General features: G+C 40.4%; 1 protein-coding gene across 7 annotated transcripts in view; it reads right to left on the bottom strand.

Moving 5' to 3' along the window:
• dlgap4a (discs, large (Drosophila) homolog-associated protein 4a) overlaps positions 1 to 26505 on the bottom strand; it is a 309291-nt gene that overhangs the window by 61861 nt on the left and 220925 nt on the right. For 5 of the 7 annotated variants that reach the window (XR_012398800.1, XM_073939424.1, XM_073939423.1 and 2 more), the window contains 4 exons: positions 19793 to 20163; positions 16400 to 17230; positions 11850 to 12088; positions 6549 to 6705 (listed from right to left, as the gene is read on the bottom strand). Coding sequence is in view for 5 of the 7 variants with exons in the window: in XM_073939424.1 (XP_073795525.1) it covers positions 6549 to 6705; positions 11850 to 12088; positions 16400 to 17230; positions 19793 to 20089 (1524 nt within the window). In the remaining 2 variants the exon portion in view is untranslated. Of the gene's footprint in view, positions 1 to 6548; positions 6706 to 7219; positions 7332 to 11849; positions 12089 to 16399; positions 17231 to 19792; positions 20164 to 26505 lie in introns of those variants that run through there. The other 2 variants (XR_012398801.1, XM_073939427.1) reach the window with 2 other exon arrangements.

The following is a 26505-nucleotide window of genomic DNA, read 5'->3' on the forward strand; positions in this document are numbered from 1 at the left end:
GTGCGCGCGAGATGAGAAATAGGAGTTTATTTGGTTATTTTTTAAATTATATAAAGTCTATATTAAAAAAAAACTTTTCTGTTCATAAATGTTAGTAAGAAAGTAATAAAAATATATATTTTTAATGTTGTCTCCACATTCCCTCCAATATTTTAGCGGTCTATGCAGCCTGATCTCACCGGGAAACGTAAGTGTTTTACGTTTTGTCAGTTTAGTGGCTAATTAGTATGAATTCGTACGAGTTCAGGTGTACGAAATGGTACGATTTTAAAAAGGGGGCGTGGCACCTAACCCCACCCCTAACCCCAACCGTCATTGGGGGATAAGCAAATCGTACTAAATTAGATTGTACGAATTCATATGAATTAGCCACTAAATGAAAAAGTTACGAATTGCCGTGAGATTGTGTTGGTCTATGAGTTTCTAGTATTCATTCATCCATTAAACTATGTAAACGCACAGAGAATAAAGGCTCTTGCTTTTGCCCTCCTTTATTTCGGACACCAGCTTCTCCCCTGTGGTGCACAACAACACTGAAAATACTGGGCGGCTGCCACAAGGGGGCATAATCCAACAGTCGTGTCCAAATGTCGTGTGCAGTGGAAAGGCGGCTATAGGCTGTCTCTATTTTGCTGTTGTGTCTTTGGGTGTGTTTTGTGGTTACTAGTTTATTCTTACAATTTCTAGAGTGTTTTTATGATTCTATCAGATTGATTTTTTAGGGTTTATATATGGTTACAAGGGTGTTCAAGAAGTTATTTAATGGCCTGTTTCTGGTACAGTAAGGTACGCTTTTATGGCCGTTTCCACTGTTAAAAGAAACCTAAAAAAACGAACCGTACCGTACCACTTTTTGGGTAGCACAAACAAAAGGGTATCAAAAGGTGGAGCCAGACGCGCAGCTGACCGGCATTGGTTTACAGAGATACCTCACTTGCTCGTGCAACAAGCCAGAATTAAAACAAAGCAACCGCAATGTTTTAACACAGCCGAGACATTACACCGTAATAATATATACATATAATTATAAGCCATGGTTGACTCAAGGTCAAAAAAACCTTGTCGTCGTCTTGATGAACAGCCACAAAGCTAAAAAGAAGTGCAGAATCTACCCTGTGCCCCGTGTTTGTTTACAAGGCCGTCTAAAGCGCGAGCGATTTCGCTTTCTCACTTGTGCTCGCCCCACGTCTACTGTGTATTTGATATAACAAACTTCTTGAGCTGATGATAATAACGTGCGATTATGAAGTGCTTCTGACATCTGATCCTTTCAGAAACGGACAAACACAAGACTGACACGCAGAAAATCAAAGAAGAAGCCGAAAAAATGAAGGAACAAATGATTCTTTCAGCAACCCAAACCATGAACAAACTGCTATGTCTAACTATTATCATCACTTTCGGGACTAATATGAACTCGGAATGATGAAATTACTCTCTAACAGAGGTTATAGGTGCTGCTGAAAATGAAAGACACAGATGGGAGGTTTGCACTGACCGTGGGCTATATTTCGTGTTGTTTTTGAACTCAAATAAGGACTAAATGTATGTTTTGTGTAGTTTTTCTGTATTTGGTAACATATTGGAGACTGTAAGGGGCTATATGAGTCATATATGTTGCATTTATTTATTTTATATATTCGCAGTGTTGCTATCTAATTATTTAATTTTTAAATTAAATTTAATTATTTAATTACTATAGAGTGTTTTCATGGGTCTGTTAGAGTGATTTGGGGTTGAATTGTGGTTGCTAGGGTGTTTCATTAATTAATGTGGATGTGTAAAGATGTCACTAGGGTGCTCTGGGGGTTGCTAGGTTGATGATAAGTGGTTGGCAGAATGTTCTAAAGTTGCTATGTGGCTTCTTTGGTGTTTTGGGGTGTTGCTATGTGGTTACTAGAGTGTTTTTATGGGGTAGTTAGAGTGATTTGGGGTTGATTTGGGGTTGCTAGGGTGTTTCATTAATTAATGTGGATGTTTTAAGTGGTCTAGGGTGCTCAAGGGTTTGCTATGTTGCTAATAAGTGGTTGGCAGATTGTTATAAAGATACTATGTGGTTACTATTGTGTTTTGGGGGGTTGCTATGGTGTTGCTATGTGGCTCAAGACTGTTTTTATGGGGCTGTTAGAGTGCTATGAGGGTTGATTTGTGGTTTCTAGGGTGTTTTAGGGATTAATGTGGTGGTTAAGTGGTCACAAGGGTGCTCTAGGGGTTGCTACATTGTTAAAAGTGGTTGGCAGAATGTTCTAAAATTATCATGTGGCTTCTATTGTGTTTTGGGGGGTTGCTATGGTGTTGTTATGTGGTTACTAGACTGTTTTTATGGGACTGTTAGAGTGCTTTTGGGGTTGATTTGTGGTTTCTATGGTGTTTTAGCGACTAATGTGGTGGTTAAGTGGTAACTATGGTGCTCTAGGGGTTGCTAGGCTGTTGCTAAGTGGTTGGCGAAATGTTCTAAAGTTGCTATGTGGCTTCTTTGGTGTTTTGGGTGTTGCTATGTGGTTACTAGAGTGTTTTTATGGGCTGGTTAGAGTGCTTTGAGGGTTGATTTGTGGTTTCGGGGATTAACATGGATGTGTTAAGTGGTCACTAGGATGCTCTAGGGGTTGCTAGGTTGTTAATAAGTGGTTGACAGAATGTTCTAAAGTTACTACATGGCTTCTATTGCGTTTTAGGTGGTTGCTAGGGTGTTGCTATGTGATTACTAGACTGTTTTTATAGGGTGGTTAGAGTGGTATGAGGGTTGATTTGCGGTTTATATGGTGATTTATATTGTTGATAAGCAGTTTGCAGAATATTCTAAAGTTGCTATGTGGCTTCTATGTTGTATTGGAGGTTGCTAGGGTGTTGCTATTTGATTACTAGACTGCTTTTAGGTGGTGGTTAGATTGTTTTGTGGTTGATTTGTGAATCCTAGGGTGTTTCGATGATTAATGAGGATGTGTTAGGTGATCACGAGGGTGCTCAAGGTGTTGCTTGTTAATAAGTGGTTGACAGAATGTTCTAAAGTTGCTTTGTGGCTGTTATGGTGTTTTGTGGGCTGCTAGGGTGTTACTATGTGGTTACTATAGTGTTTTATGAGGTGGATAGAGTGCTAGGAGGGTTGATTTGTGGTTTCAAGGGAGTTTTAGGGATTAATGTGATGTGTGTAGTGATCACAAGGGTGCTCAAGATGTTGCTAGGTTGTTGATAAGTGGTTGGCAGAATGTTCTAAAGTTGCTAAGTGGCTTCTACTTTGTTTTTTTTTGGGGGGGGGGGGGTTGCTAGTCTGTTGCTATGTGGTTACTAGACTGTTTTATGGGGTGGCTAGAGTACTATGAGGGTTGATTAGTGGTTTCTAGGGTGTTTCATGGATTAACATGGATGTGTTAAGTTGTCACTATGGTGCTCAAGGGGTTGCTAGGTTGTTGCGAAGTGGTGGACAAAATGTTCTAAGGTTGCTATGTGGCTTCTATGGGGTTTTTGGAAGACTGTTTTTATGGAGTGGTATGAGGGTTGATTCATGGTTTCTAGGATGTTTTAGGCATTAATGTGGTGGTTATGTGGTCACGAGGGTGCTCTAGGGGTGTTAGATTGTTGATAAGTAGTTTGCAGAATGTTCTAAAATTGCTATGTGGCTTTTTTGGAGTTTTGTTGGTTGCTAGGGTGTTGCTATGTGGTTACTAGAGTGTTTTATGGGGTGGATAGAGTGCTAGGAGGGTTGATTTGTGGTTTCAAGGGAGTTTTTGGGATTAATGTGATGTGTGTAGTGATCACAAGGGTGCTCAAGGGGTTGCTAGGTTGTTGATAAGTGGTTGGCAGAATGTTCTAAAGTTGCTAAGTGGCTTCTACTTTGTGTTGCAACCCGGGCTCATTGTGGAAACGTAGCCCCGAGGAAGTTTCTGCGGACCACGATTTACATCCCGGGAGGTACGTATTCGAGCGGTTTTTGTTTTCGCGGATCCGCGAGAGGCCGCTGTGCGCGCTTTTTCGCGTCTCGGGCGCCTCTCGGGAGCGCGTGCTGTTCGCGCCCGCGCTTATCTCCCCCCGCTGTTCGCCCGCCGGCCGCCCTCCTCTTCCTCCTCCTCCTTCCCTAAACCCAAGCGACGGTTTGCAAAAGCCGTCCAGAAAAAAAAAAAAAAAAAGCAAAAGCCCTCGTCTTTGATTTCGACCGCGTTTTCGGATCCCGACGCGTTCTCGCCCTTATTTTTCGGATTCTGTTTTTCATCTTACCTGATTTCCGGAACCACTGTTCCCCGTACTCGATCCCGGTCGTCGTCCCCGCGGCCGGCTCCTCCTCCTCTCCTCCTCCGGGGCCTCCGCTCCGCCGACGCAAAGCTGTGAGCTAATCGGACAAACTGGTTGCACCGCGAGCCGTCGGCCGGCGAGCGCGAAGAGGAGGAGCCGGAGCGGCGCCACACCGCCCCGCAGCGTTCGCTCGAAAAAAACTAAACGCGGCCTTACGTACCTCCGGCCAGGTGATCCTATATGGGGCGTCTGCAGACTTGGATCCAGGCAGTTTTACGACCAAGGCAGTTTTACGCCCCACAGCTTTACGCCCCTGTTGTTCCTAATGCGTTCAGTAGGGGGGGATGAAAGATACATGACCACATAATACATTTGAAGTCAACGCTCCCAGATTATAAAATGTCCTGTTAATAAATATATATAATTTTAATTAGATTACGCTAAATATGAACGCTAGATTAATGTATCATAAAATGAGTTATAAACTCACTATAAAATATGCAGAATTGATACACTCACCAAATAATTCCAGATTTGCAAAAGCTCTATTGCAAATTAATTTAGATTCATTTAATTAAAAAAATTAAAAACACAAGTTGTTGGATACTGTAATGGTTAATTGTAGCCAAGCTATACGTTTTCATATAGAGATATGCATTTGTTGTATTGTTTATATATAAATTTGCATTTTGAAAATAACAAAATGATAACCAAACAATACAGTGTAATATGGAGTAATGATATACTTTGATAAGAATGCAGAGGTATTGTTACAATAAATATTATGAAAAAATAAGGGATAAACAATATGATTGCATGCGCAATGCAAACTTCATTGGTAATATATAAAATGTACTGTATAGCTATATAAACAAAAATGAGTAGACCATTTATAATTGGGAGTTTCTATATGCATTTATAGATATATGAGTTTAATTGTTTAAACTAGAACAGGATTGTATTATATTGATTGTAATTGAAAGCAATGCAATTTTAAAATTGAAAATAAAATCAATTAAATTTTCAGATCTGTTTAGATTTATTTCAATATTTAAGAAAGTCAAATTTGGAGGAATAATGTAGTGTAGTTGAAGTGTAGATTTGGCTGACAACCCAGACCATGCAAGTGTATTGTTTAATCTATGAGAAAATATACATCTTTAAATAATTATAAAATATATAATAATTACTCCCTTGCTGAGACAAAAAGGTAAAAGAAAATTAGCCTACATAACACACTTTCTTATGTAGGTTAATGTTCTTTTACTCTTTTGTTGATGTAGAACATGTAGCTGGCCTGCACATAGTTAGCTAAAACTGAGTCAAACTAACACACTGCTGTTATACTACACCAATTTGTTTGTGTTGACATACACTCATATCGACCTTAATCTAATAAAAAATAGGTTTAAGTTTTATGTTTGCTAATGTTTTAAACACGTATTTAACATAGATACCTCTTCATGGTGTCGCGTTTGGTTGGGTGTGATAAAGTTCTGGAGGCTTAAAATAATACTGTAGTGACTCCCTCTACTGGACACAACAGGAACAACAGGGGCGTAAAACTGCCTGGGCCGTAAAACTGCTTGGGCCGTAGATCTGTCTGGATCCAAGTCTGCAGCCTCCCCCTACTCGGTAAATCACGGTCTCCAGAAACGTCTGTGGGGCTACGTTTCCAGAATGAGCTTGGGTTGTTGTTTTGGGGGGTTGCTAGTGTGTTGCTATGTGGTTACTAGACTGTTTTTATGGGGTGGACAGAGAGCTAGGAGGGTTGATTTGTGGTTTCAAGGGAGTTTGAGGGATTAATGTGATGTGTGAAGAGATCACAAGGGTGCTCAAGGGGTTGCTAGGTTGTTGATAAGTGGTTGGCAGAATGTTCTAAAGTTGTTATGTGGCTTCTTTGGTGTATTGCGGGTTGCTAGAGTGTTGCTAGGTGGTAGACTGTTTTTATGGGGCTGTTAGAGTGCTTCGGGGATTGATTTGTGGATTTAGGTATTATTGTGGTGATGTTACGTGGTCACTACAGTGCTTTGGGGGTTGCTGTTAAATAGTTTGCAGAATGCTGCTATGTGATTTCCATAGTGTTTTGGGGCTGTTCTAGGATGTTGATATATGGTTACTAAGGTGTTATTGGGATGTTGCTAGGGTGTTTTGAATCATGATGTATGGCCCTTCATTTAATTCAAGTTTGTGAGTTTTTGAGAACTTCCATTGGCATAATGTCTACAAATGTACATTGTATTAAACCAAATATTGAAAACGTGTTTAACAAAAACAGTGATGCTTTAATAATCTGCAGTAAATGAGTGAATGTTTGTGACCTGGCTCATGATAGATCCTCTTCCCAGTGTGGCGCAGCGCTGACTGAAACCCCCATCAACATCCCAGTGCTGCAGAGCTGCATCCCCGGGGCCCATTAGACAGTCCAGGTTGTCCAGGCTGCGGTTGGTTGGCACCTCGCACAGAGACGGCATACAGCTGACAGAAAATACAAACACAGGAGAAACGTCTGATAACATCCTGAAACCTTCTCTTATCCTAAAAAAGCATCAGATTTTCGTTTTAGTGGCATCAGCATTTCTGTTTCCATCCAAAGGTGTGAGTTAGATGCACGCACAAAACTGGAATATTGCGTAAAACATCAGCAAATAAAGCAGCGTTTCCATCCAACGAGTGAAAGATAACCAAAATCATCACTTCCGAATAAACTGCCGTCAAATATTAGACAGAAAATCTAGTTTTGTGCGGTAGGAGAAGCCCACTGTGGGCCTTTTATCTTAGCATTTCCATCAAGCATTTGTACGTGATGTTCCAATATGCACATAACAATAGGTGGATGGAAACATTGAGTGAGGTGCAAGAACTATCTAAAACATTAGTGAGGAGGATTGATCCAGCATTCAGGCGTTTGTGGGGGAAATTTCAGGACAGTGCTGTTATTCTCCGCAGGGAGGATGATCGGGGTGGTCTTCATTAGAGCTGAATCACTGACCTGTGCAGCAGCGGCTCTGATCCTGCGCTCTGCATTGGAGAGCAGAGTCTGGAAAACTGCTCCCGCATGAACACACATGGACTCTGTCTGCTATAGTGAACCCACAGGGAGAATCTGCTGTTACACCGATTCATTGCATCCGATAATAAAAGTTTGTTTTGACATAATTTAAACGTGTGTCATGTGTATATTTAACATGCATATATAAAATGGCTGGGTCAGTTGGCATTTCTGTGTGGAGTTTGCATGTTCTCCCTGTGTTTGTGTGGGTTTGCACTGGGTGCTCCGGTTTCCCCCACAGTCCAAAGACATGTGGTGCAGGTGAATTGTGAATTGTCCGTAGTGTATGAGTGTGAACGAGTGTGCACTCTAAAAAATAACTCAAGAAGTCTGTTACCGCTACATAGTTTAATACATTAGCCCCTTTCACACAGTGATACCGGTAAATTTCTGGAAAATTTCCGGAACGACTTTACCGGTATGTTGAAAAAAGCGCTGTTCACACAGGCGAGGACGTTACGGAAATTTTCCGGAAAAGAGCATTCACACATCCATTCCAAAATACCGGTAAATTCTGACATCATTCACCACAAATGAGCTTTAAACGGCTGCGCTTGTATTTGTAAACATTTGACTAAATTACAAACTCTGTGGATGATCAATATTGTGAACAACTTTCGCAGGATCACTTTCGCATGTCGAGATGTTCATAATATGTGCGTGTGCAGGCGCTCATAGGCGCATGCAAAGCTTGAAGGTAAACAAACAACGGCTTATCATAAGCATCTCATCGATGATTATTTACACAGTTGACATTAAAAAGAACATATAAACGTGATCTGACTAACTTCTAGCAGCTAAATGTTTCTGGAAAAATATTCAAAGGCTTTTATCCTCACAAACCGCGCGCACGTAAATGCGGTCTGACTGTTGTGATTGGCTAAAGCAGACGTCTTACGTCAGCACGTTCTAGACGTGCACGCGCTTATTACGGGAATCTTCCTTCTGCATTCACACAGCGCAGCATTCCGGCAAATTGCCGGTAATGTTACAACTTGTCTTTCCGGAAAATAGCCAGAACGAATTTACCGGTATTTTCAAAAAGGACCTGTTCACACATACAACCTTTCCGGAAAATTGCCGGCAATTTTCCGGAAAGGTCTGTATGTGTGAAAGGGGCTATAGTTGTAACTTAAAAATTCTAAATTGCTGATCGGATTAAAACGTTTAAGTTGTCAGAATGATTTTATTGCATTTCCACAACAGGAAAATAATGATAATTACAGCAACTAAAAAATGTGGCTAATTTAAAAAGGTAAACATGTCTGTCAATTAGTTTAAAACAATATTTACTTGTAGCAAGCCAAAGAATTTGGGTTGATAACTCAATTATTCCACACTAATGGAGTTCGAAAGCCCCTCCCCCACTAAACAAGCAAGAAGCAAGTCGAAGCTGCCGGCCCGGAGACCCAACCGCACACCTGCCTGTAATTATCACGTGGTGTTCAGGTCCTAATAAATTGGTTCAGGTGTGTTTGATATGGGTCATAGATATATACACTAGATATCGCATAGGGACCCTCAGCATGCGTCAATAGCGCCGCCACATTGGTACAGTGCTCCCAGGACAAATGTCATTCAACCGCACTAGTCAAGACAGTGTTATTACGTGAAGATGCGGGACTTTAGTGCTGTCTACGAGTGTAGTAACGAGCAAACAAAGAAAACAAAGCACAAAGGCAGAACATTTCATAGGTAATATTAAGTTTTTTTCTGTTTTTGAATGTTCTGAACTTTTGTGCTAATCAGGTAACGTTAATGATGATAATACAGTCACTTACTGCATTCACTATAAGGCAAAGCAGCTCCAACTCGCTCTAAACACTCGGCTTATGCTAGTTTTGTTGAATAAAATCAGCAAACAATGCAAAAGAAATATGACAACGAGATGCTGCGCTGCCAGAAACTTGTATTATTGTCGGCTAACGTTAGTGAAAGAGTCGTTCGGGGGATTCATTCACAAACGAATCGCTCCCTCCGTCAGTTTGACAAGTGAAAGCAGGAGAGGAGCTGTGTTTCAGGACACGGATTATATTAAATTTAACAGGGAGGGTGAATAGTACATTTCTGTACACACAAACACAAGCTTTTTGTCAGGAATGCCCGTGCGGTCACTGATCCATCAATGTAGAAAAGTGATGTAAAATTATAATTTGACGCATTCCGTCCAATAGACAACAATAGGCCAGGCGACATCTAGTGTATATATCTATGGATATGGGTAGCAACTGAAATCTGCAGGAAGGTGGCTCTCCAGGAACAGGGTTGGCCACACCTGAACTAAATGAACAGTAAATTTGAAAACATACAAAAAAATTAACAATTTCAGCCACTTAATTGAGGTTCTAAACTTGAAAACTTTCATCTATAATTATGATAATTAAGTACATAACACTGGATTTATTTTACATTTTATTAAAAAAAAAAAAAACTAGTTGAAACTTTTTAATATTTAGAGTACCCAACCTAAAAAATGGAGTTTATGCTATGCAAAAATGCCTCTGATTGAAGAGAAAAAGGTAATTTGGCTAATATGATAAAGTTTGTTGTCTGAACTTCATCTTGTTAGATTGTAACTTGAATTAATTAATGCAAACTGTTGCTTTCATTTTTTTTGTTTGGTCTAAACAATATTTTTTAAAATGTGTGTGTGGATGTTTCCCAGGGATGGGTTGCGGCTAAAAGGGCATCCGCTGCGTCAGTGTTTCTCAACCGGTGGGTCGGGACTCAAAACTGGGTCGCGGAAACATTTTCAGTGGGTCGCGGAGTGTGTGGTCAAAAAAACAACAACAACAAAAGTTTAATTTTTTACTTATTTTGCTTATACCAGACTTTTATTTTGAGATGTGTGCGCGACAACTCTACCGTTTGACATGTGAAATTTCATTTAATTATTGCAACAAATATGTCGAAGTGCAAGTACGACCCGAATATGTAAAGTATGAATATTTATATATATTGACGACAAATAGACCTGAAGCCTCAGTGTCATATGTAGTGATGTGCTCTCATAAGAGAGCATGGAACCTTCTATATTAAAACAACATTTACAAACCAGACAACATGTTTTATTAAGAGATTATTATTAACAGTATTTGTTGTTTTTACTTTGTAATATTTCTATAATTTGATCCATTTTGTTAAATGACAGCAATAAAATAGTGTTCATTTGTAAGTCTTGGTAAATTTCTTATGATGTATCTGTCACTACTTGTTTATGCTAACAAATAAATACAAATTAAGTATATTTCCTAAAATTGTATTATAGTTTCTAAAAATTTGGGTAGCGGCTTGATGACCATGTAAAAATGTGGGTCCCATGGCTAAACCAGTTGAGAACCCCTGGGCTGCGTAAAAACGTGCTGGATAAGTTGGCGGTTCATTCCGCTGTGGCGACCCCGGATTAATAACGGGACTAAGCCGAAAAAAATATGAATGAGGGTAATTAGGCAAGTCACTCACTGTATAAGTGGTTTATAATATTCCTAAAAGTTGACAGAGCTCATTTCTCCTGATCTCTAAAGTCTCCGCAGGAGTTTGAAGCGCTGCTCTTTTTCCCTCTGCAGAGCTGGAGAAGTGCTGGAGTTCATACTGAAATTGTTCATTATTATTGTGTTTTAATTTTTATTGTAATGGCCAAATTGTGACTGAGGACAGTTGAATGTGCAGACCAGTTTGTTTTTTTGTCTAATAAATGACAGTAGGCTACAGTTTTTTTTTTTACTTTAAAAATGTAACAGTCTGCTATTCTTTTCTAATGATATATTATGTAATAAATTTGTATTTTAAAAAATTGCAAATTTTTAGGAAATATTTTTAGCACATCAAAAAGTGTGCTTATGATGACTGCGACTAGCTAATCCAGCAAAAAAAAAGAGTACTGCTTAAAATATCACTAAAATGCAGTATTTAAATCTCATAGTTAAATAGAGGCGTATAACTGCAAAAACATCCACTTTTTGAGAAAACAGAACCAGCCCTTTCACCAGGCTGGCTACAGGCCTGTTGGATGTTCGAGCAGTGATTGTGGATAATTTTGCAGTTGACAGTAAGCTTATCATCAGTTTCATCAAGCTGTAGACATGCTGCCATCTGCTGGTCACAGCCTATATACACCTTAAAAAGCATCAGGCGCTGACAATCTTCACTTCCGCTTGCACATTTCATTTATCAAGGGCCTCCACAGCAGAATAATCTGACCCTCATGATAAACAAGAGGATAAAGAGAGGATCTCAGCTTGAGTCCTCATGCACAAAAACTATAAAAACATTTGATATGTTCAAATAAATAAGATGAAAAAAATTAACAATTAACTTGTGAATTGTAAATGAAGACAAAACCCTTTTAAAAAGTTAATCAACTCATTTTCATTTCATTTAATTCACTGTTTTAAAAAAAAGTTTAATTAAAATAAATGACAAATTTAAACTAATTTTAGTAATAATAGTCCCTTATTTATTTATTTATTTATTTATGTATTTATTAGTTAGTCCCTTATTCATAACAATACATAAGAGTAATGCAAGACTGTAATGCACTATTGTTGGGAGCAGTGTGTGTGGGACTAACTTGCGTGGCGGAAGCGGCGGCTGTTGTTCGCTGAGCGAGTGCTGCGTGGCCTTTAGGTAACTCTGGCGTCTGGCTGCGCTTTTGGGCGAGGGTTTGGGTGAAGGAGGCCCGTCAGAGTCCTCGCTGTCCTCAGTGTCACCCATGGCTTTGACGTAGCTGCCGCTGCGCATCCGTCTGCAGGGGATCTCACCCGCAGCGCCTGCTTTACCTAGAGTCCCGCTCCACTCTCCTGTGGGCACCTGCACACACACACACACAGACATATACAGTTGAAGTCAGAAGTATTCGCCCGCTTGTGAATTTTTCATCCTTTTTAGCAAATATTACCCAAATGATGTTGAACAGATTCAGGAAATTTTCTGATTAGTATATCTGATTATATTTTTTCTTCTGGATAAAGTCTTATTTGTTTTATTTCAGCTAGATGAAAAGCAGTTTTTAATTTTTTAAAAACTACTTTAAGGTCAATATTAGCCCTTTTTCTAGTGATGGGTTGCAGCTGGAAAGGCATTCGCAGCGTAAAACATATGTTGGATGAGTTGGCAGTTCATTCCACTGTGGCGACCCCAGGTTAATAAAGGGACTAAGCTGAAATGAAAATGAATGAATGAATATTATCAGCCCCCAAACTTCCTTTTAAATAAAACAGATAGCCCCATCACAATATAGAGTCACATAAGATAGCTTTCAATACATATTGCAGGATCACAACATATGTAATTAGGACACAGTGTTACACTACATGTTATTTACAGATTTAAAATTGATTTTAATTTTAATAATATTTTAGGAAAATCATTACCTCATTTACTATTATTTATTAATTTTAATGCTATAATTACTCAGTGTATGGATGTTTCCCAGAGATAGGTTGCAGCTGAAAGGGCATCCGCTGCGTAAACCATGTGCTGGATAAGTTGGCGGGTTATTCCGCTGTGGTGACCCCTGATTAATAACGGGACTAAGCCGAAAAGAATTTGAATATTATTACTCATGTCATTTTCATCCAGCTTATCCGGGGCCTGGTTGCGAGGGCAGCAGTCTTATGAGAGAACTCCAGACTTCCCTCTTTCCTCCAGTTCTTCGGGAGGGATCCTGAGGTGTTCCCAGGCCAGCCAAGAGACATAGTTAGCGTGTCCTGGGTCTTCCTCAAGGCCTCCTCCGGGTGGGACATGCCTGGAACACCTAGGTAGGCATCCAGGAGCCATCCGAAACAGATGCCAGAGCCAACTCAGCTGACTTCTCTCGATGTGAAAGAGCAGTGGCTCTGCGCCGAGCTCATCCCGGGTGTCAGAGCTCCTTACCCTATCCATAAGAGTGCGCCCTGCCACTCTGTAAAGGAAACCCATTTCAGCCGCTTGTATTCAAGATCTTGTTCTTTCAGGCATGACCCAAAGCGCATGACCATAGGTGAGAGTAGGAACGTAGATTGACTGGTAAATCTAGAGCTTTGCCTTTCAGCTCAGCTTCTTCTTTACCACAACGGACCGGTACATCGACCGCATTACTGCTGCCGCTGCACCAATCCGCCTGTCAATCTCATGTTCCATCCTTCCCTCGCTCGTGAACAAAACCCAAAGATACTTGAACTCCTCCACCTGGGGTAAGAACTTTCCTCCAACCTGGAGATGGCAAACCACCTTTATTAAATAAACAAAGCATATGTATTCTGTATTTACCAAATATTGCACTTACATATCTTACATGTTAATATATTTTTAATATATTTGATTTATTTGTAATGATATTGCGTGGTAATTGTTATTGGATGTAATATTGTTCATGTATTATTTATTTTCCTTCAGCTCAATCCTTTATTTATCAGAGGTCACCACAGCGGGATGAACCGCCAACTATTGCTGCATACGTTTTACCCAGCGGACGCCCTTCCAGCTGCAACCCAGTACTTAGAAACACCCATAAACACTCTTATTTACAAACACAATCATGCACTATGGGAAATTTAGTTTATTTAATTCACATATAGAGCATGGGTTTGGACTGTGGGGGAAACCGGAGCACCCGGAGGAAACCCACGCCAACACGGGGAGAACATGCAAACTACACACAGTAATGCCAACTGGCACAGTTGGGACTCGAACCAGCGGCCTTCTTGCTGTGAGATGACAGTGCTAACCACTGAGCTACTGTGTCGCCCGTTATTTATTATTATTCAATTAAATTCAGCTTTGTTTGTATAGCGCTTTTACAATGTAGATTGTGTCAAAGCAGCTTCACATAAATGGTCATAGTAACTGGATCAGGGTAGTTTAGGTTGGTTCAGTTTTCAGTGTTTAAGTTCAGTTCAGTTTAGCTCAGTTCAGTGTGGTTTGAAGTCATTATTGAGAGTCCAAACACTGAAGAGCAAATCCATCGATGAGTAGCTTTTCAGATCCTGAACCATGCAAGCCAGTGGCGACAGCGGAGAGGGGAAAAAAAACTTCACCAATAGGAGAGTGAAGAAAAAAAACTTGAGAGAACCAGACTCAGTTCGGCACGACCATTTTAAGTTCTCCGCTGGCCAAAAGTCTTGTGCAGAGCTGCAGTCTCAGCAGTGGAGTAATAACAGTTTTACAATTATAAAATTGTATTATTAATTTTATTATTATTAATAAAAAAAACAAAATATAACATTTATTTTTGTATTCTGTATTTGCTAAATATTGCACTTACATATTTGACATTTTAATATTTATATTTTTCATATATTTGATTTATTTGTAATGATATTTTGTGGTAATTGTTATTGGATTAAATATTTATTCATTCATTTTTTCTTCAGCTTAGTCTCTTTATTCATCAGTGGTTGCTACAGTGGAATGAACCGCCAACTTATGAGGCAACAATGCTAACTGTTTAGTCACTGTGTCGCTCGTTTTTTATTATTTTAAATCTCATTCATTCATTCATTTTCTTGTCAGCTTAGTCCCTTTATTAATAAGGGGTCGCCACAGTGTAATGAACCGCCAACTTATCAAGCACGTTTTTACGCAGCGGATGCCCTTCCAGCCGCAACCCATCTCTGGGAACACACACATTCACACACACACTCATACACTACGGACAATTTAGCCTACCCAATTCACCTGTACCGCATGTCTTTGGCCTGTAGGGGAAACCGGAGCACCTGGAGGAAACCCACGTGAACGCAAGGAGAACATGCAAACTCCACACAGAAACGCCAAATGAGCCAAGCCAAGCCGAGGTTCGAATGAGCAACCTTCTTGATGTGAGGCGACAGCACTACCTACTGCGCCACAGCGTCACCTTATTTAACATTTTTAATTATTAATTTAATAATAATAATTATTATCATTAATTAAACAAAACAGAACATTTTATTATTGTATTCTGTATTTACTAAACATTACACTTACATAATTTACACTTTAATATACATTTATATTTTGTTTGTAATATTTTGTGGTAATTGTTATTATATGTAATATTATTCATGTATTATTATATATATATATATATATATATATGTATTGTAGCGAGCGATCACATGCCACGTCGCCCTGGTCGCTAATTTCACCCAGCTGGACCATCATCAAGCCAGGATCGCTCACAGCTGGACGGCATCACGCGGAGAGGCATATAAGCCCAACCTACGCCAGGAGAAGATGAGCTTCATTCTTTCTATGACTCCCTGTGCTAATGCTTGTCTCTCTGTCTCTCCGTAGCGGAATCCAGCTCGTGACGATCCTTCACCCGACTACTCACTGTCCTTCACCTACTTCCCGGAGCACCAGAGCACCTCACCCTGAAGAAGAGCACCTTTTACACCTTCTACACTTTGTAAATAAAGCACCCTCCGGGGACTTGTCTGTAAACTCATCCATCTGTGTCGCTGTTTTCCCTCTGCCTCGCTACAGTATGTATATATATGTATATATATATATATATATATATATATGTATGTATATAAATATATAAATGTATATATATATATATATATATATATATATATATATATATATATATATATATATATATATATATATATATATATATATATATATATATGTGTGTGTGTGTGTGTGTTTATAACCCAACCCTGTTCCTAAAAGCACATCAACAGTTCACCTTTTCAACCTCTTCCAAATCAATCACACTTGAATCAACTCATCAGAACGTTAGAAGAGACTCCAAAACCTAAAAATAATGAGTCAGATAAGGGAGACATCCAAAATATGTACTGTTGGTGTGCCTTCAGGAACAGGGTTGGGAAATAGTGAAGCACAAATCGCAGCTGGTCTCTCATCTGTAATCATTAGTAAGCCAATCGGATCGTTCCAAACTCACTATAAATAACTCGACTAGCATTACTAGCATTTTTTGAAGAATCCCCCCATCCACCCTATCTCCTCCTTTCTTCTTTTACCAGGGGAACTGCCTGATGTTGTACTCCCTCACATGCTCATTGACCAGGCAGGAGCCCTGGGCTCAATCATCTCCAAGCTCAGGGGTCTCTCCCAGGACAGCCTGCTATTTTAATCAAGCAATATCCAAGTGTGTCATAATGACACCTCATGTGTGTCTCTGACCTGTAGGAAGTTGCAGGTCATCTCCTGTCCGTGGCAGGACTTGGACTTGAGCAGCGTGCGGTTGACGGTGGCGGAGCTCTTCTGCAGCACCTGTCTGGCCTGACTGAGGGTCAGCGTGGACCAGGAGCCTCTCTTCACCAGCTCTGCGTGCTGGGCTCCAGCTGGTGGCAGACTGGCCTGTGCTTTCAGCTCTCCGCTGCTCTTGGAGGATTTGAGCGCGGCGATGGTGTTGTAGCCCTGCGGATGCGGTTTGAGCGCCGCCTGGCTGTCAGATACAGCTCTGCCTAGTGTCATCATGCTCAGCGGGTTACGATATGCCACCGCTAGCGGCCCAGCGGTGGGTTGAGCTGGCGGATCATCCTCTAAACCATCATCTGAGCTCCAGAAACCGGAGAGATTGGGTCTCGGGCGGCGTTTGGTGCCTTCGGTTTTTGCACGATCTTTGCTTTTGCTTCGTCTGCCGGTTTTATCTCCGCTTGTTATGCTGCCGGCTTTAATTGCGGACACCTCTAGGGATTGTGACTTTGCGAAGAGCTTCTGCACAGACTGCACCAGGTTTCGGATGCGGCTGGGGCTCTCGCTGCGTGGTTTGGAGCCGCGGCTGCGCCGGTGGAACTGTAGCGTGCTGAAGCCGTCGCGCTGCAGCGGTAGGTGGCGCTCCAGCTGGTCCAGCAGATTAGCCGGCAGTCGGTTCATCTTGGCGGCAGTAGCAGAGGAGATTGTGGCTGTACCGCTGCTGATCATTGCTGGAGCGCCGAGGCCCAGACCAAGACCCATGGACATGGACGAGGTGAGGGTGCCCGAGCGACTGCCCGTCTGAGTCACACAACCCTGTGGACACACAAACACACAGAGCTTCAGAATGCTGCAGACTAGGGCTGACAAAATTTGGTTTGTACAGTGCATTTGAATAGTATTTAAATTTTCCACATTTGTTTGTGTTACAGCCTTATTCCAAAATGGATTAAATTCATTTAATTCCTTAAAATTCTACACATAATACCCCATAATGACAATGAGAAAACAGAGTTTTTAAAATTGTTGCAAATTTATTAAAAATAAAAAGGCCAAAAAAAAAATCACATGTACATCAGCATTCACAGCCTTTGCTAAATCCTTTGTTGATGCACCTTTGGCAGCAATTACAGCCTCAATTCTTTTTGAATTGGATGCCACAAGTTTGGCACACCTGCCTTTGGGAATTTTTGCCTATTCCTTTCTGCAGGATCTCTCGAACTCTATCAGGTTGGATGGGAAGCAACTGACATTCTCAGATCTCTCCAGAGAGTTTCAATAGGATTTAGGTCTGGGGTCTGGCTGGGCCACTTCAGGACACTCACCGAGTTGTTGTGAAGCCACTCCATTGATATTTTGGCAGTGTGCTTTGGGTCATTGTCCTGCTGGAAGATGATACGTCGCCCCAGTCTGAGGTCATAAGTACTCTGAAGCAGGTCTTCATTCAGGACGTCTCTGTACATTGCTGCATTCATCTTTCCCTCTATCCTGACTAGTGACTAGCTGAAAAACATCCCTACAGCTTGATGCTGCCACCACCATGCTTCACTGTAGGGATGCTATTAGCCTGGTGATGAGCGCTGCCTGCTTTTCTCCAAGCGTAACGCCTGGCATTTACTCCAAAGAGTTCAATTTGAGTCTCATCAGACCACAGAGTTTTGTTTCTTATGGTCTGAGAGTCCTTCAGATGCATTTTGGCAAATTGCAGGTGGGAAGTAGCTTCAGTCTGGCCACTCTACCATACAGGCCTGATTGGTGGACTGTTGAACAGATGGCTGTCCTTCTGTAAGGTTCGTCTCTCTCCATGGAAGAACGCTGGAGCTCAGACAGAGTGACCATCGGGTCACCCGATCACTCAGCTTAGATGGCCGGCCAGATCTAGGAAGAGTCTTGGTGATTTAAACATCTTCCACTTATGGTGCTCATTGGAACTTTCAGGACATCAGAAAATTTTCTGTAACCTTCCCCAGCCTTGTGCCTCAAGACAAACCTGTCTCGGAAGTCTACAGACAATTCCTTTGTCTTCATGCTTGGGTTGTGCTTTGACATGCACTATCAACCCTGGGACCTCATATAGACAGGTGTCTGCCTTTTCAAATCATGTCCAATCAGCTGAATTGACCACAGGTGAACTTCAATGAAGCTGCTGAAACATCTCAAGAATGATCGGTGGAAACAGAACGTACCTGAGCTCAATTTAGAGCTTCACAGCAAAGGCTGTGAATACTGACGTACATGTGATTGTTCAGGTTTTTTAGTTTTATTAAATTTGCAACAATTTCAAAAACTTTTTTCACATTGTCATTATGGGGCATTGTGAGTAGAGTTCTGAGGAAATAAATGAATTTGCGTGGGCATGGGTTTCCTCCGGGTGCTTGGGTTTCCCCCACAGTCCAAAGACATGTGCTGTAGGTGAATTGAGTAAGCTAAATTGTCCATAAGGCTGTAACATAAAAAAATATGGAAAAAGCTAAGTGCTATGAATACATTCCGGATGCACTGAATATGGTATCAGATATAAATCAAAACACTAAATTGATTCATTAACGAAATTGTGACCCATTCCTGATTAGAAATACAGTCTAAATTTGACGGTCACCTAAAATTTGAGTCAGATTGAACTCGGAGTTGAAAACAAATATGGATAAATTCTGATAAATAACCAAATTCTTTTCAGAAGCTCTAAAAAGGATTACACGCATTTAACCTTTGACCATTCATTGGATTCCATCGTTGGGCTTGACGGCAGCTAGCTCTCTGCAACTCTCACATGGTCGCCCACTGAAGCTAAGCAGGGCTGCGCCCGGTCAGTACCTGGATAGGGGACCACATGGGAAAGCTAGGTTGCTGCCGGAAGTGGTGTTAGTGAGGCCAGCAGGGGGCACCTAACCTGCGGTCTGTGTGGGTCCTAATGCCCCAGTATAGTGATGGGGATGATATACTGCTCAGTGAGCGCTGTCTTTCGGATGAGACGTTAAACGGAGGTCTCGACTCTCTATGGTCATTAAAAATCCCAGGATGTCCTTCGAAAAAGAGTAGTGGTTTAACCCTGGAATCCTGGCCAAATCTGCCTTCTGGCCTCTGTCCATCATGGCCTCCTAACCCCTACCATATCATAATTGGCTTCATCACTCTGTCTCCTCTCCACCAATCAGCTGGTGTGTGGTGTGCGGTCTGGCGCAAAACGGCTGCCGTCGCGTCATCCAGGTGGATGCTGCACACTGGTGGTGGATGAGGTGATTCCCCTCCCTATGTGTAAAGCACTTTGAGTGCCCAGAAAAAGTGCTATATAAATGTAAGGAATTTTTATTATTAATATTATTAGAATGTAATCTTACACCCGGAAATATGAAAAGAGTCCATAACCATGGAGTGTACCTGTGTGTATTCGCTGTGCTCCTGCGGGCCGCTGTAGTGCAGGCGAGGGAAGGTGCTGCTGTTGCTCATCTGGTTGTTGAGCGGCAGCAGGCAGTCGGACTGAAGCGCCGCCGTCGGAGGAGACACTGGGAAGTGATGGAGATGAGGGTCCAGAGTGCCATAATGGTTGACGCTTGGGCTCAGGAGAAAGGTGGCGTGGGGGTCCGGAGCCAGGGGGCACAGCGGCTCCTGGGGGCCCGCTGTGGGGTCGCAGGTGTCGGACAGATGACGGCTACGGTTCGCCCCTAAGCTTTTCATGGTCGCGGCGAAGGGTCCGTCCTAAAACATGCCGCCGCCTGAGGAAGAGAGTGAACGGCCCTGGAGGACGACACCTGGAGGACAGAGAAAACACACGCATAAACACGGATATATTAGACCAGGCAGTGTGTATTGACGTCTTAAAGGCATAGATCATATGGCTGCAGGCAGGGATGGGCAAAAATACATTCAAATGTATTTTAAAATAAAATCCCAAACACCTTATTGTTACATGTATTAAAATAAACTACAAAATACAGCAGAATGTATCAAATTAAGTGAAGTTTCAAGAGGTCACACTTAGCCGATGATTGGTAATAAGCTAGTTTGGCATGCTGTTCTAGGAGAGAGCCCCGAGCTCAAAAGATCCATGAGCCCGGAGCTCCCTCCCGTTGCAGGGCGAGAGGGGAGTTTGAACTCGGGTAGATCTCGAGAACCCCGCCCCCCCTCTCCTGCTGCGTAAAAATTGCTAAGGTGATGTGTTGCTGACAGAATTGAACTTGATGCTGATTTGGTTTAGTCAATTTATTTAAGGCTCATGTTTTTGGGAGTGTGGAGGAAAACGGAGGACCCGGGGAAAACCCACGCAAGCACAGGGAGAACATGAACTCCACACGAAAATGCTGTCCGGTTGGGTGGATACCCGAGTCGGAGGCATTTTTTGCTGTGAGGCCGCAGTGTTAGCCACTGGGCCGCCGTGCTGCCCTGTAGAAAAGAGGAGGAGAAGGGGTGGAAACCACATATATGGACATAATTTTTCTCTAAAAGTACATCATATCAAAAGATGATGCTTAGGTTTTATTCTAATTAGGTTCCAATAAGCCAACATAGCAAAGAGAATGCATGCAAAAGAAAAATGCATGCAAAAAATATCCCCCCCTGTTAAAAAATGTGTAAAAAGTGTGAAGTAAATCATTGGATGTATTCAAATTTTTCAGCTAAGCGGTTGACCAATTTAAATGAGCTGAATTAACATAAACAAATCAGTTTGAATGTGATGAACTAGTGTGATTTTAGAAAAGCCTGTGAAAAAATGAATTTGATGATGAGTTATCAATGAATGATAAAAAGAGAGGAATTGTAATGGAAATTCATTTTTAGATGAGCTTTATATGTTAGAAACTTGTCTAAGACTCATTATTACATGTGTGTGTATCTGTGTTCTCCATATGTTCATCATAAAACCTATGTGTACATTTTTATAGATAACTATATTTCTTTAGGTGAAAGCTTTTTCATTATTCTAAGAAGGATGTATGGTTGTTATGAGCATATCGCACAAACAGCAGAAGACGCCTGACGTAATTGTAGGTGAGGCTTTATTGGGAGTTGACCTCGTAAGCAGTACAAACCAGATAAAAAGGTGAACACACTTTGCTTTAGTATCTCACTCTGCAGAAACTGTTGTTGCTGTATGACTGTGATCTTCTTTAGAAAGAATAAAACTTGTAAAAGACATCCCGGGTAAGACTTTGTTTCTTGACCACTGAGAGAGCCTCCTTAGAGAAAATAGCCACTACAATCCTTACTCAATTTAATTGTTTGAATTCAGCCCATATCAATTGTTTGCAACCACTTACTTTAATAACATCGAGTAAATTCAATCAATCCTTTTCTTCAATGTAGTTATGTGTCTTTACCCATTTCACCTTGCCTGAACTCAACCTCAGCTCTCATTCAGTGTTATTCGGCACAGATTTGTCATTCTTCTCCCTCAGTTTCCTCATTTGCATTCATAAGAGAGAGTCTCTCTCTCCGGGAACCCAATCGCTGGAGACACTGACTCAACCATTCACAAAACCGCCTCTATTGGCAGGCCAAACACGGCGCTTTTCATCAGTCATCACTGCGGGATGAGTCACAGCACCGTCAAACAACCCGAAAAAAAAAAAACCCTTGCTAATGTTTATACCCAAGATTATTTAGCATCAATGCTTCTAACTTCATTTCAAGGAACACTAATACTGACTGAAATGCACGAGGTCATGTTTGATTTTGTACAAGGTTAAATTGATTAAAAAAAGTGCCACTATTTTCTTATACACACACTGTAAAATGTTGGTGGCCAGATATTCTGTCAAATTTACAAGTGCACTGTAAATTAACAATTACAATTGCGCTGTAGTTTTACAGCACAATTGTAATCGTTTATTTATATTGTGCTTGTAAATTTTACAGTATTACCAGCAATATTTACAGTATTAAAGGCAATATTTACAGTATTATGCTGCGTTCACACCAGACGTGGAACCCGCGTCAAGCGTGAGAGATGTACATGTTAGTCAATGCAAACGCCTGAATAGACATCCTGCGGCACAATACGAACGAATTGCGAGGTGCGAATGACGCGAATTTTCCGAATGGCGCGGTGCGAATGGTTCGATAGCGCGAATTGAGCGTTTTGCGCGTTTGACGAGTTCGAAAATCTGAACTTCAGCAGACATTCACAACCACATTAACCAATCAGAAGCTTGCTCTTGTGGGGGCGTGATTGTGACGTAGCACCTGTTGTCAGTGAAGGCTGGAGGATTTCCCCCGGAACACCGACAACAGGCGATAAAACAACAGTTCATCAAATTCGGCTTGGCTCAGTCAGAAGCACCGCTGAAAGCCTCCGTCATCCAGGTTTAGTGTCTGAAGGAGTTTATGAGCTCACAGAGCTGGATGCACCTCTGAAAAAATCGAGTGGACTCAGACAGGACCCTAAGCGTATCGACTAGAGATGCGTGGATGGCGGTTACAGCCGCGGAATCCGCGGATAAACCGCGGATCGGGCGGATGACGTGACGAAAAATTATATTTTAATTAAATTCAGGCGGGTGGCGGGCGGTTGTACTGTTTTTATATTCATAGCTGGCGCACCAACGAAAAAGCCTAGGACTGACTTCACAGAATGAGAGGAGGAATCGGATACACTAATTCTGGATGAAGTACAGAAGTCTTCATCTACAAACTTCCGTATAGACGGATCAGCAGAGGAAAATCTACTTTCCTTTTGGGAGAAACAAGGCAGTCATTCCCACGTCTACAGCACCTTGCCAAGAGAATTCTATGCATTCCAGCAACAAGTGCTGCGAGCGAGCGCTCCTTCAGTGCAGCAGGGCGCATTGAGGCCAGGCGCTCTCGTCTGAATGTTGAAATGATGCGTCAAAATGCGTTTTCTAGGCTACAATAATAATAAAAAAATATTATACAGTACAGTGCGTTTAATTTAGGCTATTTATTTATTTTTGTCCCTGTGCGCCAATTGGAGACGGAGTTCACTGCTGATATTCTGAGAGCTTTATAGGGGTCTTCTCATTTCTTATTTGTGTATCCTCGTTTCCTTTCCTTGCTTTCTTTCCTCGTCTTTCCACCCCTATAGGATGCAATGGAAGGACGCAAGGAAAAGACTCATGGACTGACCGAGGAATCGAATCAAGTGAAAAGACACGTCCTCGTATTGTTTAGCGTCACTTCAAAGCGTCAATTAATGCTGGATTTGACTTGCACGTTTGAATTAACTGCATGTCATTAAAGTCATTCTCTATTTTCTAATAATCAATAAAGAAACATTCATTTAATAATAAAAAGGAATAAGCCATTCAAATAAAGAGCTCAGTCAGCAGATGGCGGGCGGGTGTCAATATTTTCATCATGCACTGGCTAATTTCGTGCACTACAAACGAACAATTACAACTGTGGTTTAGTTTTACAGCACAATTTTTATTGGCAATTAACAGTGCACTTTTATATTTTGTAGTATTATCGTCAAATTTTACAGTAATTCTTTTTACAGTGCAGCTAATTATTTTACTTGCAATATATCATATTTCTGAAAATATTTTGCTAAAGGCGTCAGAGTCAAATTGTAAACATATTGTAGTCAAATAATTTGTAGTTTTACAGCACAATTGTTATTGTTTATTTATATTGTGCTTGTAAATTTTACAGTATTACCGGCAATATTTACAGTATCACAGGCAAAATTTACAAGTGCACTGTAATTTCGTACATTACTGCCACAATTTAGAAGTGCACTTTGAATTAACTACAACTGTGCTGTAGTTTTACAATTATAATTGTTTATTTACAGTGCGCTTCTAAATTTTATAGTATTATTGATTTTTTTTACAGTATTACAGGCAATATTTTCATCATGCACTGGCTAATTTCGTGCACTACAAACGAACAATTACAACTGTGGTTTAGTTTTACAGCACAATTTTTATTGGCAATTAACAGTGCACTTTTATATTTTGTAGTATTATCGTCAAATTTTACAGTAATTCTTTTTACAGTGCAGCTAATTATTTTACTTGCAATATATCATATTTCTGAAAATATTTTGCTAAAGGCGTCAGAGTCAAATTGTAAACATATTGTAGTCAAATAATTTGTAGTTTTACAGCACAATTGTTATTGTTTATTTATATTGTGCTTGTAAATTTTACAGTATTACCGGCAATATTTACAGTATCACAGGCAAAATTTACAAGTGCACTGTAATTTCGTACATTACTGCCACAATTTAGAAGTGCACTTTGAATTAACTACAACTGTGCTGTAGTTTTACAATTATAATTGTTTATTTACAGTGCGCTTCTAAATTTTATAGTATTATTGATTTTTTTTACAGTATTACAGGCAATATTTTCATCATGCACTGGCTAATTTCGTGCACTACAAACGAACAATTACAACTGTGATTTAGTTTTACAGCACAATTTTTATTGGCAATTTACAGTGCACTTTTAGATTTTGTAGTATTATCGTCAAATTTTACAGTAATTCTTTTTACAGTGCAGCTAATTATTTTACTTGCATTATATCATATTTCTGAAAATATTTTGCTAAAGGCGTCAGAGTCAAATTGTAAACATATTGTAGTTAAATAATTTGTAGTTTTACAGCACAATTGTTATTGTTTATTTATACTGTGCTTGTAAATTTTACAGTATTACCGGCAATATTTACAGTATCACAGGCAAAATTTACAAGCGCACTGTAATTTCGTACAATATTACTGCCAAAATTTAGAAGCACACTTTAAATTAACTACAACTGTGCTGTAGTTTTACAATTGTAATTGTTCATTTAAAGTGCGCTTCTAAATTTTACAGTATTATTGATTTTTTTACAGTATTATTGATTTTTTTTACAGTATTACAGGCAATATTTACAGCATGCGCTGGCTGATTTTGTGTACTGTTAATGAACAATTACAACTGTGGTTTAGTTTCACAGCACAATTTTAATTAGCAATTAACAGTGCACTTTTATATTTTGTAGTATTTTTGTCAAATTTTACAATAATTTTTTTTACAGTGCAGCTAATTATTTTACTTGCAATATATCATATTTCTGTAAAAAAAAAAAATTAGCTAAAGGCGTCAGAGTCAAATTGTAAACATATTGTAGTCAAATAATTTGTAGTTTTACAGCACAATTGTTATTCTTTATTTACAGTGTGCTTATCAATTTTACAGTATTACTGGCAATTTTACAGCATTACTGGCAAAATTTTCCAGCATACAGTAAACTAACAATTATAACTGTGCTGTAGTTGTAACAAGAATCCCCCCTTCCACCTCTGTTCCTCTTCCTTAGCACTGTTGCCTCACAGCAAGAACGTCACTGGTTCTAGACCTTACCAAGCCAGCCAACGTTTCTGTGCGGAGTTTACACGTTCTCTCCGTGCTTACATGGGTTTCAACTGGGTTCCCCGGGTTCCTCCCACCATCCAAAAACATGCAACTTAAGTTAATTGACTAATCCAAATCGGCACCATAGACATGCTCCTAGTCTCTTAAGAGCAATTATTATCTGTTCAGCTACTACAGCAGGGGAGTTCTCCAGATCTACCTAAGCTCAAACTCCCCTCTCACCTTGCAAACAGGTGGGAGCCCCGGGCTCGAGGATCTTTTGAGCTCAGGGCTCTCTCCCGGGACAGCATGCCAAACAAGCTTTATCATCAATCATAAGCTAAGTGTGAACTCTCGAAAGAAATTAAACAATATGGTACGACGATGTATAACAAGAAAAACAGAAAAGGTAAAAAATAAAAACAGCAACATTCAAAACATTATAGAAGTTCAATTTGGTTAATTAAATGTTTTCATTATTATTATTTTTTTTAGCATTTTTTTTTCTCTTAGAAACTTTAATTATACCTGCGATTGCTTACTATTAATATACTTTCTCTCATTAATATTATACTATACATCGAAATTATTCTGCAATGCGTATCTTTGTACTAAGTTTGTACACATTTCATAATTAGGTTGGGGAAAACCTCATTAACATTCATCCAGCAGCTGCACCAGAGAGATGACAGGATTCAAGAAAAGGGAACTGTAGGAAATGTCAATCGAGTGACCTTATTCAGTTTGTGTAAAGGTTAATATAATAATTCTGCCACTACATATTCACATTGG

This window comes from Danio rerio, chromosome 23 (genome assembly GCF_049306965.1).
Source record: "Danio rerio strain Tuebingen ecotype United States chromosome 23, GRCz12tu, whole genome shotgun sequence".
NCBI classification, from domain to species: Eukaryota; Metazoa; Chordata; class Actinopteri; order Cypriniformes; family Danionidae; genus Danio; species Danio rerio.